Below are 15,585 nucleotides of genomic sequence, written 5' to 3'. Positions count from 1 at the left end.
TAATATTTACTCAATATTTCATTCCCTTTTTTGTCTCCTTTCACACTGTGGTGTTTGTGCTCAAGGCTAAGCTGCAACAAATCACGCTTTTTTGTTTTTTGTCCACGCTTGCTTGTTGCCATAGCAACAGAAGCTACCCGTGCTGCCAATGCTACTGATGTAAAATGTAAAGAATTGCTCTTTGAAATAAATATCCATCTTGTGTCTCCCTATTTATTTTTTTCCTCAGTCTTTGCTTCTCTTTCTTTTTCGTTCTCTTAAACTATCTTTCTCATTTCTTTAACAGGTGCCTATCCTCGACTATCTTTGAGCTTCAAGCTGAAAAGAAACATTGGCTACTTCATCCTGCAGACCTACATGCCCTCAATCCTGATCACCATCCTGTCCTGGGTCTCCTTCTGGATCAACTATGATGCCTCAGCTGCCAGAGTGGCATTAGGTATGCTATTTATTCATTAGCATGTCCTGTATGCGTCTGACAGGATGTATGTCCTCTGTCGTTTCCACTCTGGAAGTGCATGCTTTATTTAACAGCACATTGTTGGATGTTCCAATAACTAGAACGCCAACATTCAGTATTCTGTTTGAATTGTAACTTTTCCTATACACACTCCAGGTCTCCTCAGAGTCCTCACCCTCCCTTTGGTTTACTTTTTCTTGGATCTTGCCTCCAGACAAACACTGGCACACACTAGCTCAGACACATACACAGACAGATATTGTAGGGGCGCATGCATCATTTAACAAGGAACAGGGTAGACCCAGGTAGCCACAAACCCATTGCTTTCGACACACTACAGCGACTGCTCACAGAGAGAGACAGTTCTCAGTGTGTGTCTTCGCTCTGATGTTGTTATTCCAGAATGAGGAGTGACACAGTTTGCCCGAAAAGCTACAGAACCTCTCCAGCTGCAGTGAGTCGCAGGACACAAAAGCTGTGTTTCAAAACCCTGCATAAACAGCCTTTTAAGGCATCTCATAGGCACTCTCCCATTGCGAAATTTGGTCCAAATTTTAAGGAATCTTTTTGCAAAAACCTGAGAATTTACTGTTTACATTGATGTAGTATAAAATATTTGTGTCTCCTGTGCGCTTCATGTAAGGAGTGCTTTATGTGTGACTGCTATATTTTTTAGTAGCGAGACAGGGTACAAAAACAGTGTGGCTTTTCAAGCTATTTTTTGAGTTGCAAAATAATATTGTAATAATTTTTCAGTAGTTTTGAAAAGTAATGATATCCATTTTTATTTGTAGAATTATATACATACACTACCGTTCCAAAGTTTGGGGTAAGTACGTTTTTTCTTTAGAAATTAAAATTCAGCAAGAATGGATTAAATTGATCAAAAGCAGCAGTAAAGACTTTTACATTGTCACAAAAAAATCCTGTTGCTATTCATCAAAGAATCCTGAAAAAAAGGTATCACGTTTCCACAAAAATATATTTTATATATATATTAATATATAAATATTTAAACAAAAATCAGCATATTAGAATGATTTCAGAAGGATCATGTGGCACTGAAGACTGGATTAATGCAAAAATACAGGAATAAATTTCATTTTAAAATGTATGAATATAGAAACTAATTTAAATTCTAATAATATTTTTTAAAATCTTACCGATCCCTACTTTTGAACGATGTATATATAGTATAATTTAATAATAACATATGTATCACTGTGATTTGCTACACTATCAAAATAGCTTTTATTTGCTCTTAGTATTGCTTGCCACCTTTTACCAGAAGCTATAGCTGAACTACTTTAAGCAGATTGTTCCATTTCAGTCAGGATGCTGCCCAGAAGACAGCAGGGCAGCTCACTTGGTTGTGAAACAGAGCTACTGTGAGCGCCTTTTAAACCAAATTTCAGTCTCACTGCCTCCAGCCTACTCACTGCCTGTGTGGACACCAGACTAGGGGCGAATGAGCTCAGATTTACAAAAGCTTCTACTGTAGAGTCTTTCATGCATGTACCAAATTATCATCTGTGCATTTTTAAATCACAGAGATAGATCACAGAGTGCAGTACAATATCTTTGTAATTACATGTTTAATGTGTGTGAGAGTGTGTTTGTTCATGCACCCAGGTGCAGCTCTTTGAGATGGATGTGATATGTTGGATATGGGCCTTCTTTAGGGAAATTGTCCTCATTAACCATGTTAAGCGGAGAAATGAGAACACTTTACACTGGGAGGGAAGAGTCTCCTGGGTCCCCCACCCATCTCACCTGCCTCTACGCATCATTATAAGGCCCCCCACCCCCTCTATCTATTTTCTCTCTCTCTCTCTCTCTCTCTCTCTCTCTCTCTCTCTCTCTCTCTCTCTCTCTCTCTCTCTCTCTCTCTCTCTCTCTCTCTCTCTCTCTCTCTTCTTCTTCTTTTCTTTGTCTTTTTCTGCTGTCCTCCTACAGCCAGGCAGCCAAATGAAAACAAAGGGATCAATGTAGCTAGAAAACAATTACATTTAACTTCCATTTCAATCCCAAGGCATGCTGCAGCACAGATGAATCTCTGGCTTAAATGCCTCTGTCTCGCCACTTCCTACTGCCTCACTGACTCCATCCATTCCCTGCATCCACATCCGGCCGGCCCCGGCCTTATATCTCGCACTGCATTACTGCAGCACACTTAAGGACTTCCTTTCATTTCAGAAAGGAAGTTATCAAATGACGCAAGAAGCAAACATATTGAATGATGTGGATGATGTTTTAATGGTGTCTTCCGATTGTTTTGCTGACGTGGACAGGCGTGTAGATGTTTTCTGGGGAGATTATTGTAAGATCTCAAGATGGGTTAATGACTAAAGCACATTAGGAGTTACATTTATAATACTTTTGCATCGAGTCTGGCTCCATTCTGTCATGTAACAGCTGCTTATTATGATTCATTCAATTCCCATTTGATAAAATCATGTTCCATCCTTCCTTTTGTTAAAAAAGGACATGCAATGAAGTAGCTGCCCAAAGATTTTACCAAGATGGCAACTGAGTTTACTGGCTTGCCTTAAAGGAACAGTTCTGTCATCATTTTCCAGAGGTGTAAAGTCCAGGTTCAGAAAGTAAAAGTCCTCCTCAGTATTTTGTTGCAATCACCTGGATTTGCTAATTCAGCCAGGAGATAGAACTAATTAGTGAAATCAGCTGGCTGAGTTCATGGGTGGAATAAACATATGGCAGGACTTCTACTTTCTGACCCCTGGACTATACACCTCTGTCATTTACTCACCTCATGTCATTCTAAGCCTATATGACCTTTTTATGCATGGAACACAAAATGAAAATTTTCAGTGTAGTTACAAAGAATGGATCATTTACAATGAATAGAATTAAAAAGAACCCAAATGCGCCATAAAAATACTGTATCATACCAGATCATATCATATCAGATCTATTCTAAGTCTTCTGAAATCGCACTATAGATTTATGTGGTGAAGTCAGATTCTTAATCAAACCATTCAGATTGACTGAACAGATTGGACTCAAAAGAAGAACTAATTTATGTGTTGCTACTTCTTGCATAAACTCTCATGAAAACACCTGTGGACGCCAGGGCTGGTGTCAAGATTTCACATAAACATAATATAGAAGTCATTTTAACCACTTTTATAATGGTATTTTTTGTCATTTTGGATATTGACCATCTTCACTTTCATTGTATTGAAAAGAGTGGCCATGATGTTCTTCAAAAATGCACCTTTTGTACTGGTTTGGTACATAAAAAGTTTTCTCTTTTGGGTGAACTATTCCTTTAAAGGAACTTTGACTAAACTCATCTGGCCAAAGTGCTTGAAAGAACTCTGATATAGATCTTGAGTGTTTGCCGATGTTGTGCATTTCACTTTCAAAAGTCTAACTCGAAAGAACGACATCCCACACTATTCACTGCAGACAGGTCTGTGTGAAGGTATGTTTGTTCTGGTTAGGTAACTCCTCTGCGCTGAACTCTCTGTGCTGAGCTGAGTTTGATCCTCCCTTGCTGTGACCTGGTCATTGCACAAATCAATGCAATGTGCTCCGTGTGCAGCCCTCTCTTCTTCGCACCAGAATGCTGCTTTTGAGTTTATGTAAGCTAGGACAGGCATCCATCTGCCCACACATGTCCTCTCTCACTCTGGGGACTCAGGCCTTTACAGTGAACACACAGTGGGAGTGAAGTGCCAACCATTTTCTTTGATCTCTGTGGTTGTTAAATTGTATTCTACGTTCTAATATTCAACTCTAGTAATAAAGCTTGTGAATAAAAGGTCTGAAAGACTAGACATGCTAATTTTAGTTGAACTTGTGCAGTTCTATGACAGCTCACATTTTCCCAGGAAAACTGTTGATGCTCTGTACACTTAATTCTGTCAGCTTATGAATTTATGACAGACCGGTCATTTAATACAGAGCAGCTATTCCCGACCAGTCAGTACCAATTCTTCAGCAGTATGTAGAATGTAAAATTATTTTATTAAAATAAAATAATAAATAATAATAAAATAAAAATGTATATAATACTTTATTTGTTTGATTGTTCATTCACTCATTCATTTATGGGTCAGTATTTTTTTTTATTCAGCAAGGATGAATTAAATTGATCAAAAGTGACAGCAAAGACATTTACACAAAATTACCCCCATAAAAAAGATATCAAAATTATTTTTCAAATAAATTCTGTTTGATTCATCAAATAATCCTAAAAATATGACACTAAAGACTGGCATAATGGCTGCTGAAAATTCTGCTTCATTGTAATAGGAATTAATTCCATTTTCAAATATAATATAATATAATCAAATGTTTTTATTTTAAATTGTAATGTCACAATATTACTGTTTTTATTGTTGTTGTTTTTTTGACAAAATAAATGTAGCCTTGATGAGCATAAGAAAAAATATATTTAAGTATATTTAAATATAAGTCTTTTGTGTAGCTCCATTAACACATTCTACTAATTTATAAAGCAATAACCAAAACAAGCTGTGTATAAATTGTTTAGATGAATTATGTACAGTATGTAGCCTATATAAAGACATCAGACAAATGTAGTGCATGTCTTTACTCGACTAATGATGCTATAGGCCTATTGATATCCACTGCAATGAAAAATTTACCAATTCCTTTTTTTCTTCTTTTGGTCGATGAGGGACTACTTGAGACTTACTGATGGGGCTGTGGGGATACATAAAACGAAATAGGTTGGGGAACACTGCTAGAATATGCATAATGTCTGTCAAAATCCATGAAAAGAATGTTCACCTCATAATCCTGAACAGAAATCACTTTATTCCGTGGAAAACCTGTTCACTGCAGCATCAGGGTGAACACTAAATTATTAAAGCCATTTAAATAGTCAAGAGACAAGAGAAAATAAGAAAAGCATGTACATTCTTTTAAAATTCACTGTCTGAGATGTTCTGGCCAGTCAAAGTCACGGTCGCAAAAGTGCCTGAATTGTAATTCCTGGAATTGTGCTAAATGTAACTTTAAATGTTAATGTGATGCTGCTCAGGGTAGAAACTAGGACGTGGCTGCTTTGCAGTCAGTCGACAAGACCCTTTTCTCGTTAACGAGGTAAAGGCATTCCTTAGGGATTGCGAATGTGACGGAGACAAGGCCCCCTGTAAAGCACACTGCCTTGCACTAATTACACTTTAATTAGAGGAAAAACCCAAAGTAACAGTGTGTAACGTTTGTGCTCAAGGTCTAAGCTAAGATCTGGCTTGTCATAGTCAGGATGGACATCACTTTCTCTGTGGAGAGATCTTCAAGTAGTTTTGCTATGTGATTTGGGACAGAAGTTGGCAAGAAATTAGCTCATCTATGATGAAGTCTTGCTGTGTTTGTTGTGGAAGAGGTTGGTTCTTTGCAGGGCAACAGAAATATTGACAGTTCCATTTCTTGCTCCAGTCAGGCATATTCACACTTTAGTCCCATCACGGCTACAGCAGAGTCAGCAACAAACATACTGATTTGAGTGGCAGCGTTAACCGGGAGCCGATGTACGTAAAGCAGATTTATGTCTGTTTGCAGAAAGGTAAAACTACCAAATATGCAGAGCAGAGGCTGAAAGAAATCCCCACAAGTGTTAAAGGGATAGTTCATCTAAAAATGTTTTAATTCTGTCACCCTCATCGTTCCAAACCTGAGTTACTTTCTTTTTCAGATCACAAAAAAAAGATATTTTGATGAATTTTGGGGTCCAAACAGCTCCGAACCTTATTTGATTGTTTGGAAAAGATAGTTTGTTTCTTTCTCCTTTTATCCTCAAATATGCCTTTGACGTTGTTTGCACACTGACAGTGATTTTTTTTGTTTCTACATCAAGGAAAAATCTCCTTGAAAGCAGCGATAAGTTACATCAAGACACTAGTATGTCGCAACTAGACTCACTTTCAGACGGCACGTCCTCAGGCCGCCCACAGTCTGTTCGCTGACCATCTGACTGATACATATTGCTCAAAAAACTGGAAAGCACTTTCTCAATCTGGCAAGCTCCAATCTGATTGGCTGACTTTACACAAGTTGTGGGGGTGCAAGCTTACAGGGATTTTTATCAGTCTGCCTGGAAAGTCATGTTTACAAGTTAATAGGTTGATAAAAGTGCTTTTGACAATAAAATGATCACTGGATTTGACAAAGTTTGTCAGGTTAGTGGCATCAAATTAAAAAAAAAATATTCAAAATATATGAAGATGTACAACCAAGTTAAACTGTGTCCTATGGAAGCTTGTTTAAATAACGAAAACATTGTAAAAGATAATTGCGACTTTATATCTTGCAATTCTGATATGAGATATAAACTCGCAATTGCGTGTTATAAATCTCGAGTTTATAACTCGCAATTCTGACTTTGTAACACGCAATTGTGACTTTGTCACGCAATTCTGACTTTATATCTCCCAGTTGTCTATACACATTTTCTGCTGTTTTTAGTGTTTCCACAAACATTTGAATAACTACATCCTTTTTCATGCCAGTTTATTATTGTGGTATAGTCTATTTCAGGAAAAAAAAAAAAAAAACTCTTATCTACGACCATCATTTCCCAAAATTCACCACACATGGATTCCATCACTTGAGAGAACTCTGAATAATGGCAGATTGCTGGTGTTTGGAAGAAGTTTGGAAAAATAATGGAGATATTTTATAGAGTAGGAGTTTGAACAGTATATTTGTATTATCTTCTACGTGTGTGTGCTTGTTTGTACATATTTGAGTGGGTGTTTGAGCAGTTGGAGTATCGCTCCTCTTTGAACTGGCAGTAATACTGACTCAGGATTGACTCACAGAATAAACAGAATAGAGTATCACAGCATAGACTCAACAAAATGCATAGAAAATAGAAAAAATGCTATTGACCTTTCTATTTATATAATATAATCTATAATATAAGACATTCTGTTAAATATGAATAGCATGTGGGAAAGCTTGGACAAAGGGAGGAAGACACTAAAGGGAAGAAAAAACAACTACAGTGCTGGGCTATTCTCTTCAGCTGTGGCCAAGTTGATCAGTCATGCTGTTTTATACCTTGTATGTTATTCTTGATTTCTCAGTTCTGGCCTCTGTACAAATGAATCCAATCTAATCAGCTAATTAGGTCAGAACTCACATAATGTATAATATACAAAAGGGTGCAGTGTTGTGTCTTTGTAGTGGCGATTAAAGGTTCAGAGACTGTCAGTTATGGGATAAAACAGCATTTTATTTAGTATTGCAATCAATTATGAAGGTAACCAGGCTACTGCCATCATAAGTGGATTATTCAAAGCTAGATTTGACAGTGTTGTGGTTGTGTAATTCCGTTTACTAAGCAGGGCTCGGATCTGGCATTTTAAACATTGTGACAGCACTCAATCTGTAGCACCCATTCTCAGAGTCCAGATTCATGGTGGGCGTTGGAACAGAAGTGTCAACTGAGAGCGCTTTCATCCCTGGCTGAGTCCTTCCCTGAAATTTCAGTCAGTGTGTTCTGCCTTCCATCAGCATGTACTTTCAAATTGCTTACACTTGGTTGTACTGAGACATACTGTCTGTGTAAACCTTAAAGTTAGCTTCCTAGACCATAGACCGCTGACTGTTTAAAGGGATAGTTCACCCGAAAATGAAAATTCTGTTATTATTTACTAACCCTCATGTCATTTTTTCTGTAACAAAAACAATTTTTTATTTTTGGTGAACTATTAAATTAATATTTTAAATTAACACTTTCCCCGCCAGCATTTTTTTTTTTTTTTTAAGTTGCCAGCCAGCGCCAACATTTTTGACCATTTTCACAAAACTGTCATGGCCCCCTGTCTATTTTGTTAAATTAATGAGAAAAGAAGCCTGTGCTTTTAAACAAAAAAAAGGAAAAGAAACCATTTTATTTTAGCTTCATGCATTCTTTTTTCTTTTTTTTATCCACACTTGAATGTGGGTAAGTTTCATTTTAAAAAAACAACATTTTGCACAAAAAGCTGAGAAAATCTAATTTTTGTCAAAGACTTTATCTGGATCGGATTCAGAACGATGATCCAAACATACTGTAGATCGAGTCCATCAACACCCCCAAAGCTTTTACAGTCATATACCTCTTTGTGGGTTCAGCATTTCATTCTTTAATGTTGATTTATATGCTGTTGAAGGTTTGATGATCACATTAGCCTACATGTGCGTAAGCAATCTTCTATCGCTTGTTTCTTTTTTCTGCAGCAAAACTGGCAAGTACAACAATAAATAAACAATTTCAATATAAGAAAATGTTAAGTAAAGGTAGTTAAAAAAAATCTCATCAATGGTTGGGAATGGGTTAATATAACTTTAAATATAAATATTTCCCATACAGGTATTACCACTGTGCTGACCATGACCACCATCAACACCCACCTGAGAGAAACACTTCCGAAGATCCCGTATGTCAAAGCCATAGACATGTATCTGATGGGCTGCTTCGTCTTTGTCTTCTTGGCTCTGCTGGAATATGCTTTCGTCAACTATATTTTCTTTGGACGAGGGCCTCAGATGCAGAAGAAATTGGCTGAGAAAGCTGAGAAAGCCAATAACGACCGCAGCAAGTATGACGGCAACAAGGTAAAAGTCCTTTTTATCTGTCACGATGCCAATGTGAAGAATGACTGTTTTGTGTGCTAAAGAATTGAGTGTTAGATTTTCTTTCTCTTTTTTAAAAATAAAAGGTTGTGGTGTGGTAGTCCTGGGGGAAACAATACAAAGGCATGAAACAGGAAAAAAACTAGAATGTGATGTTTCTAAGTAACTGTAATTTTTTGAGTTGTACAGTGTTCTTTCCTACTTTGACACCTGGAAAATTCTGCACTTCTTTCACTTTATTTACTTTATTTATTTAGGTCATTCCCAGTCCTGATGAATGTCAGTATTCCTCCTGCAAATGTTTAATTCTGGAATATTGTGTCAGAAATATGGCCACTGACATTTGCGTGTGAATAGCTACGCAACGACAGCGATGTCCTGAAATGTGTGTCATTTTTTCCTTGAATCAAAAGACAAATTCCAGACTCAAGTTGAGATTTTTGAGGTTAAAGCATTTGTGCTGAAGCTCAGATGGAGGACAAACTCTTGTTTGTGCTTTTCTGACCAGTCTGTTCAAGAGGGAGGCAACTGCAAGCCATCATCTGTTAAACAGTCCAATCAGGTACAAGGCCACCGTCACTCACAAGGGGTGAGTGTGTGTATTGCTGGCTGTTTTGTCAACGTTTGTAAGCTTCGTCCTGAAATCCTCCTAGCAACAGTTTCCCTCTCATTTAGTGCAAAATAGTGTTTCTCAACTGGTGGGTCGTCGGTCTGTTTCAAAGCAGCGAAAAAATAGGCTTATATTAACTTTTAAAGGGGAGGAGAAAATGCTTCCCATATGTTTTATTATTAATGTTCAAGGCTGAGTGTTCAATCAGACTCTATTATATTAATCACTTGGTAGAAGATAGCCAGATTAGATGGATCTATCTTTTTACTGTAGAGCATGAAACCATCAAAATGCAAGAAATAATACAGAATTTTTTACTATTTTACATCATTTTAATTTATTTCAAATTTTGCTTATTCAGTTCATGTAATGCTAATAAATTACAACATTTGATTGTAGAGACATTTCATTTTGTACAGTATTTTTGGACTTGATGTCGCTACTTGATGTCCAATGTAAAATCTACGTTCTGATTCGAAACTAGTTGAGAACCACTGTTCTTGCATTTTTCTTTCTCCATATGTAATGGTGTGATTTCTGGTCCATTCATTCATTCAGTTAAAAATTCTGGTTCATAACACAACTATATACCGTACTCGACCTCTGTAGCTGTTTTCTCATTTGCCCCATCACAAACACTGATCAGGATTATGAAGTGAGCTGTAATGATATTTTTGCAAGAATGTATTTCTGAATTATTTATTACTGCAGAGACTCAGAGGTAGCAGTAAATAAACAATATATCATGGAGGGACCTCCTCTTGAGAAATAACCTGAGCTTGTTGTTCAGCAAAATAGCAATTACTTCTGTCATTTAGCAATGGGAGGTTTTTTTTCTTCCTGTTTCATACTGTTATTTTAATTAATTAACTAGAGGAGAAAAAGATTTAGTTTTTTTTTCACTCATGACTTGTAAGGACTCATTTCACTCAAACACTTTTGTTACGTGTTTTTTTTTGTAGGGTTTTTTGTTGTTGTTGTTTACAGTGTTGATTTCTATTTTTGAAATCAGCTAGAGTGTGTATTATGGATGTACATTTGTGTGTTTATTTCCTTTTGCTGTTTCCACATGCGGTCTGTGTATGCGCCATTTAATAAATACACTTCTTTTTGTTGTTGATAAAAATAGGAATGTGACAAATATATTGCTTTTTTAGGCTACGTCTACATTAATCCGGATACATTTGAAAATGGCGTTTTCGTTTCAAAGCGCTCTCCGTCCACACTAGCATTTTCCAAACATTTCTTATCCACACTGACACGTCGGTAAACGCTAAATTCACCTTACTGCGCATGATTGAAACTTCATAAAAGCTCACTGAGATTATATAGATGGAACAGACATCATAACGTTCTCATGCTATTCTTCTGGCAGGATCATTTTATTTAGCAAAATATCTCACTATTCACTGATGCGTCAGTGTCACTCACCATTATATGTTTGGTCTAAAACACAACTGCTCTCATGTTTTATCACAGGACAGAAATTGTGATTAAATTTTCTGTCATCTTTCCAGGACTGTGATATGAAGAGTGAACAAAGAAACATATCTTTAGCAACAGTGTGAAAGTCAATAGCACATAACAGGCACAATAGAGGTATAAACATACATCTGTCGGTTCAAAATGCGTCACATGACTAAACATGCGTCATCGTTTACAAATACCTCCGCTTTCACAGTCCACGCTACTACACGAAACGTCAAATTTATCCACTTGGGAAAGCGTTTTCAAAAAGCTGTTTTCGCAGGACAAAAACGCTGTCTCAGTGTGGATGGAAGGCCAAACCAGAGAAAAAAAAAAGAAAAACAAAACGTGTGGACAAGGCCTAAGGACTCCCACATATCACCTAGGTTACATTAAAGTATCACACCTTATATATGAGAACTTTTGCTTCCTAATATGATTCTTGTAAGGTTAACAACTTGCCCAACTTGTTCTTATTTACACTGGCTCAGATTCAGCTCATTAACAAAACTGCCATTTATAACCTAAATATGATTTGACATTGCAATTGTACAACCTTATACAGAATATTGCTTTTTGTTTAGAGCATCTCATTGTCATATTGTTACTGCAATGATGCATTAGCATGTTGATGATTTGTAGTACCATTGATTATAAAATGAGTTGTCTGTCATTTATGTGCAAAGAACTGGAAGTTGCAAACGACTTTTCTCCAGTGTTATGACGTATTTCCAAGTGAAACGGAATATTGAACAGAGGGCAGGGTTTTACTTAGCGCTCCTCCTCTCCATCTCTCGCTCATAACGGTTTTAGGGGAGTGGTTAAGCGTTTTCAAACCAAGCCGTCAAACCTACGTCATCAGAAAAAGACGCCATTCCAGACCGGAAGTAACTTTTCAGATTTTGATTAAAGATTACCATGGTAAAAAAAAAAATTTTTTTTAGATTTACTTGCACAGATTAATTGTTCACCACAAGACTAGTAATATGCGCTAACAAAGTAAATAGGGTCAATTTTGATTTCATGGGGACTTTAACTAGTGTTAACAAATAAGACCTTATTGTAAAGTGTTAAATGGAACTTTTTTAAATGGAATAGTTTATTGAACCTATCTATATAATTTCCATATGTGTTTTTGTTTAGTATCATAGTTAATAGTAGGCTTTATAGAGAAAGAAAAACGTGGTAACCAGGATTGTCTCTGCTTGCAGGTGGATTCCCAGGGAAATATCCTTCTGACCACCCTGGAGATCCACAATGAGGTGGCCGGGAACGAGATCACCACCAGCGTCAGCGAAGCCCGAAACTCCACTTCAATGGTGTTCGATAACTCAGGGATCCAGTATCGCAAACAGAGCACAGCGCGGCCCGAGGGCCGCCACAGCGTGGAAAGGAACGTGCAGTCGAAGAAACCGCGGCTACGCAGACGCTCTTCCCAGCTCAAAATCAAAATCCCTGACCTCACAGACGTGAACGCCATCGATCGATGGTCACGGATAATATTTCCCGCTGCTTTCTCTCTTTTCAATTTGATCTACTGGCTGTATTATGTGAATTAGGCCTCAGACGTCAATGGGTTTTTTTTGCCCCATCACAATTTTTTCATGTTGCCAAGTGGAAAATTATGTTTTTTTTTTTCTTTGCTCTGACGTACTTAAGGGACGTACTTCCACGCCATATAAACCAAGGTTTTTCTACATTTGAACCCTTGTGATGTTGAGAAGGGTTCCGATGGAATGCTACCTGCACTAAAACTCTCATCATACACCCACATAAAGTACATGTGTACTCAAAAAAAAAAAACATTCCCATTCACATATACACAAAATCAGTTTTCTAAAAACTATCTCTGTACATACGTTGCAATTTTTGAAGCCACGGGACTTCCGCATGATGCACTCGGAGCTGTCTTTAATTTGTACATGTTGATATGTTATTACGATTGAGAGATGCTAATTGCAAATGTTTCATGCCAATGAATCTTTATTGTCGGAGCGCAGGTGATTAATATTAAAAGAAGATTACATTGTTGTGGAAATGCAATATAACAAGGTCAAATCACGTCTTCAGTTTCAGAGCTTGCTACGTAAACATCAGCTGTTCTAAACATTGCCGTTATGATCTTATTTAGACAACGTTTGTATATAATCATGTTATGATATGCTTTTGGAACATGATTTCCATCCGCCTTGGGTTGATATGATTATACGCCACTTTTTGCAATCATTATGTAAAGTGCTTCAGTACATGTAAGATAAGATAATAATTGTACACTTATCTCATTTCAAGGATATCAAAAATGAGGACAAAGAACAAAACAAAAAAAACACTGCAAATGTGGAATATTTAAATCAGGGCCTGCAAAGGATTTCCATGATGCCATCATGAATATCAAGCATAAGTAAACAGACAATCCTAGCATTGTGTTTTGCTTCTTCTTTTTTTTAGTAGATGTGTAGCAATTACTGTATGATTTTCAAGTGAGAGTGGGTTTGTGTGTTTTATTCTCCTCCGTTTTTTAAAGAATGCCTGAGTCATTTCCGATATCATTGTAGGCCTTATGTAAACATCGTATGGCCCATTTACAACACATCACTTTATTTTATTTCCTTTCCGGTTAGGGTTATTTAAGGGTCATTTTATTTAAGGTAAATGGACAAGCTCCTAACGCATTTGAGGGAATTGTATGTTGTCATCAATACACAACTTGTCTCAGGTTCTCTTCCAACATGAAAATGGTCTGTGTTTTTCTGATTGCCAGTATTCACATCATATTTGTTGTGATTCATTTGTATTATATCCTTGTGTACAGCAACAATGATTACATAGCAGATTTAGACAGCATGATATTGTTTGCATTTAGAGATTCTACACTGATTGTATCTGATTTTGTTTTGGCAGATTTCTTTACCATCGGTCATATGCACTTACTCTGTTTCAGGGGCCGAAAACTGCTGTCTGGTTAGAGAGTCATGTTGTATACTCATGCTTGCAAACCATCTAAATATATTTATAAATCTCTTTAAAATATCCCGTATGTGCTGTTGACAAGCCATTCCAACAGGTTGCTTTGCAGTTGCATTGTGTCAGTAGATGCTCATTAATTCTTTAATTACTTTTCTTCCCTCTTCTATTGTATGTTGTAAATATATAACCCCCAATCCACATGTGACCCATTTCTTTCTTTCTTTCTTTCTTTTTTTCTAATATTCACTTTTGAGGTTTTATTCTGTACAGTCCACCTCACAAATGACCAGATCTCTATTTATGAAATGTGTTTAAATGATTAGATAAATGAGGAGTGAATGTCCAGAGGACAATATGAGGAAATGGAATAAATTTTACTCTTTCAAATAATTGGTTTTGCCTTATTTCAAATTATAATGAGGTGCTTTTAATATATTTTAATTATTGTCATTATCAACATCATGCATAATTCAATCTGCTCCATCATTTCAAGTCATTTTTGACATAGAAAACATTTTGAATTGTAAGCACTAAATAAGAAGGAAAATATAATGCTCTTTTTTTTAAATATAGTGTACATATTTAAACAATAGGTTTATGATTTTAGCGATATGCTCTTCTCTTTAGTTAATTTTTCTAGTTATAACTGACGAGCTGCACTGTAAAAAATTATATGATCAATAAGTTATAACAACATATGTTTTTACATTGCTTTAACTCATCAAAATAAGTTGAGCAATTTTCTACTTTTTTTATGTTACACAAGATTCAACTAGTCAGTTTATTGCAATTTAAGTTTAAATGACGATGACTTGTTCACAAGCTTTATTGACATTTTTCAGGGTTGAAACTTATTGGATGATTACAAAAGGGATAATACATTTCAGTAAGTTGTACTCTTATCTTTCAACAAACCTTCATATGTTCATTCTTGGCTTTTTTCGTGCTGTAACTAGTAAAGAGGACAAAATGACGGCCATGCGCGATCAGTGATCACTTTTAGAGCGTCTAAACGGCATTTATTGTTTGGGTTTAGTAATGGAATTGAAAACTGAGAATGTCGCGTTTCTCCACAAACAGCTCATTACGACTTTTGACTCAAATGCGAGCATCTCATTTTAAGTTATAGCTATTTTTTTACGGCATTAAAAACCTTGGTCAATACAGCATCAATTCATCTTTGGAATGACAGATAGTGTCCTTGAGTGTAATAATGAGTCCTCCACAATGGCCACTGGCCAGAGGGATTGAGCCATTTCTCTTCCAGAACAGCCCAGGTCACTATGTGATGCTGGTGGAGGAAATTGTTTTCTGACTTGCTCCTCCAAAATACCCTAAAGTGGCTCCAAAACATTTCGATCTGGTGACTGTGCAGGCCATGGGAGATGTTCAACTTCACTTTCACGTTCATCAAACCAATCTGTCACAAGTCTTGCTGTGTATACTTGTGCATTATCATGCTGAT

The 15,585-nt window shown here is 36.6% G+C and overlaps 1 protein-coding gene across 5 annotated transcripts in view; it reads left to right on the top strand.

Moving 5' to 3' along the window:
* gabrb3 (gamma-aminobutyric acid type A receptor subunit beta3) overlaps nt 1-14,508 on the top strand; it is a gene marked incomplete at its 5' end in the record, with an annotated part of 64,980 nt that extends 50,472 nt beyond the window's left edge. For 2 of the 5 annotated variants that reach the window (XM_079882804.1, XM_079882806.1), the window contains 4 exons: nt 287-439; nt 8,814-9,058; nt 9,585-9,665; nt 12,365-14,508. In XM_079882804.1, coding sequence (XP_079738930.1) covers nt 287-439; nt 8,814-9,058; nt 9,585-9,665; nt 12,365-12,712 — 827 coding nt within the window. In that variant the 3' untranslated portion in view covers nt 12,713-14,508. The remainder of the gene's footprint in view (nt 1-286; nt 440-8,813; nt 9,059-9,584; nt 9,666-12,364) is intronic. The other 3 variants (XM_079882807.1, XM_079882808.1, XM_079882805.1) reach the window with 2 other exon arrangements.
* Between the last annotated feature and the right edge of the window lie 1,077 nt (nt 14,509-15,585).

The sequence above is a fragment of the Squalius cephalus genome, assembly GCF_949319135.1.
Source record: "Squalius cephalus genome assembly, chromosome: 10".
NCBI classification, from domain to species: Eukaryota; Metazoa; Chordata; class Actinopteri; order Cypriniformes; family Leuciscidae; genus Squalius; species Squalius cephalus.
This window is presented reverse-complemented; position numbering and strand designations above follow the sequence as displayed.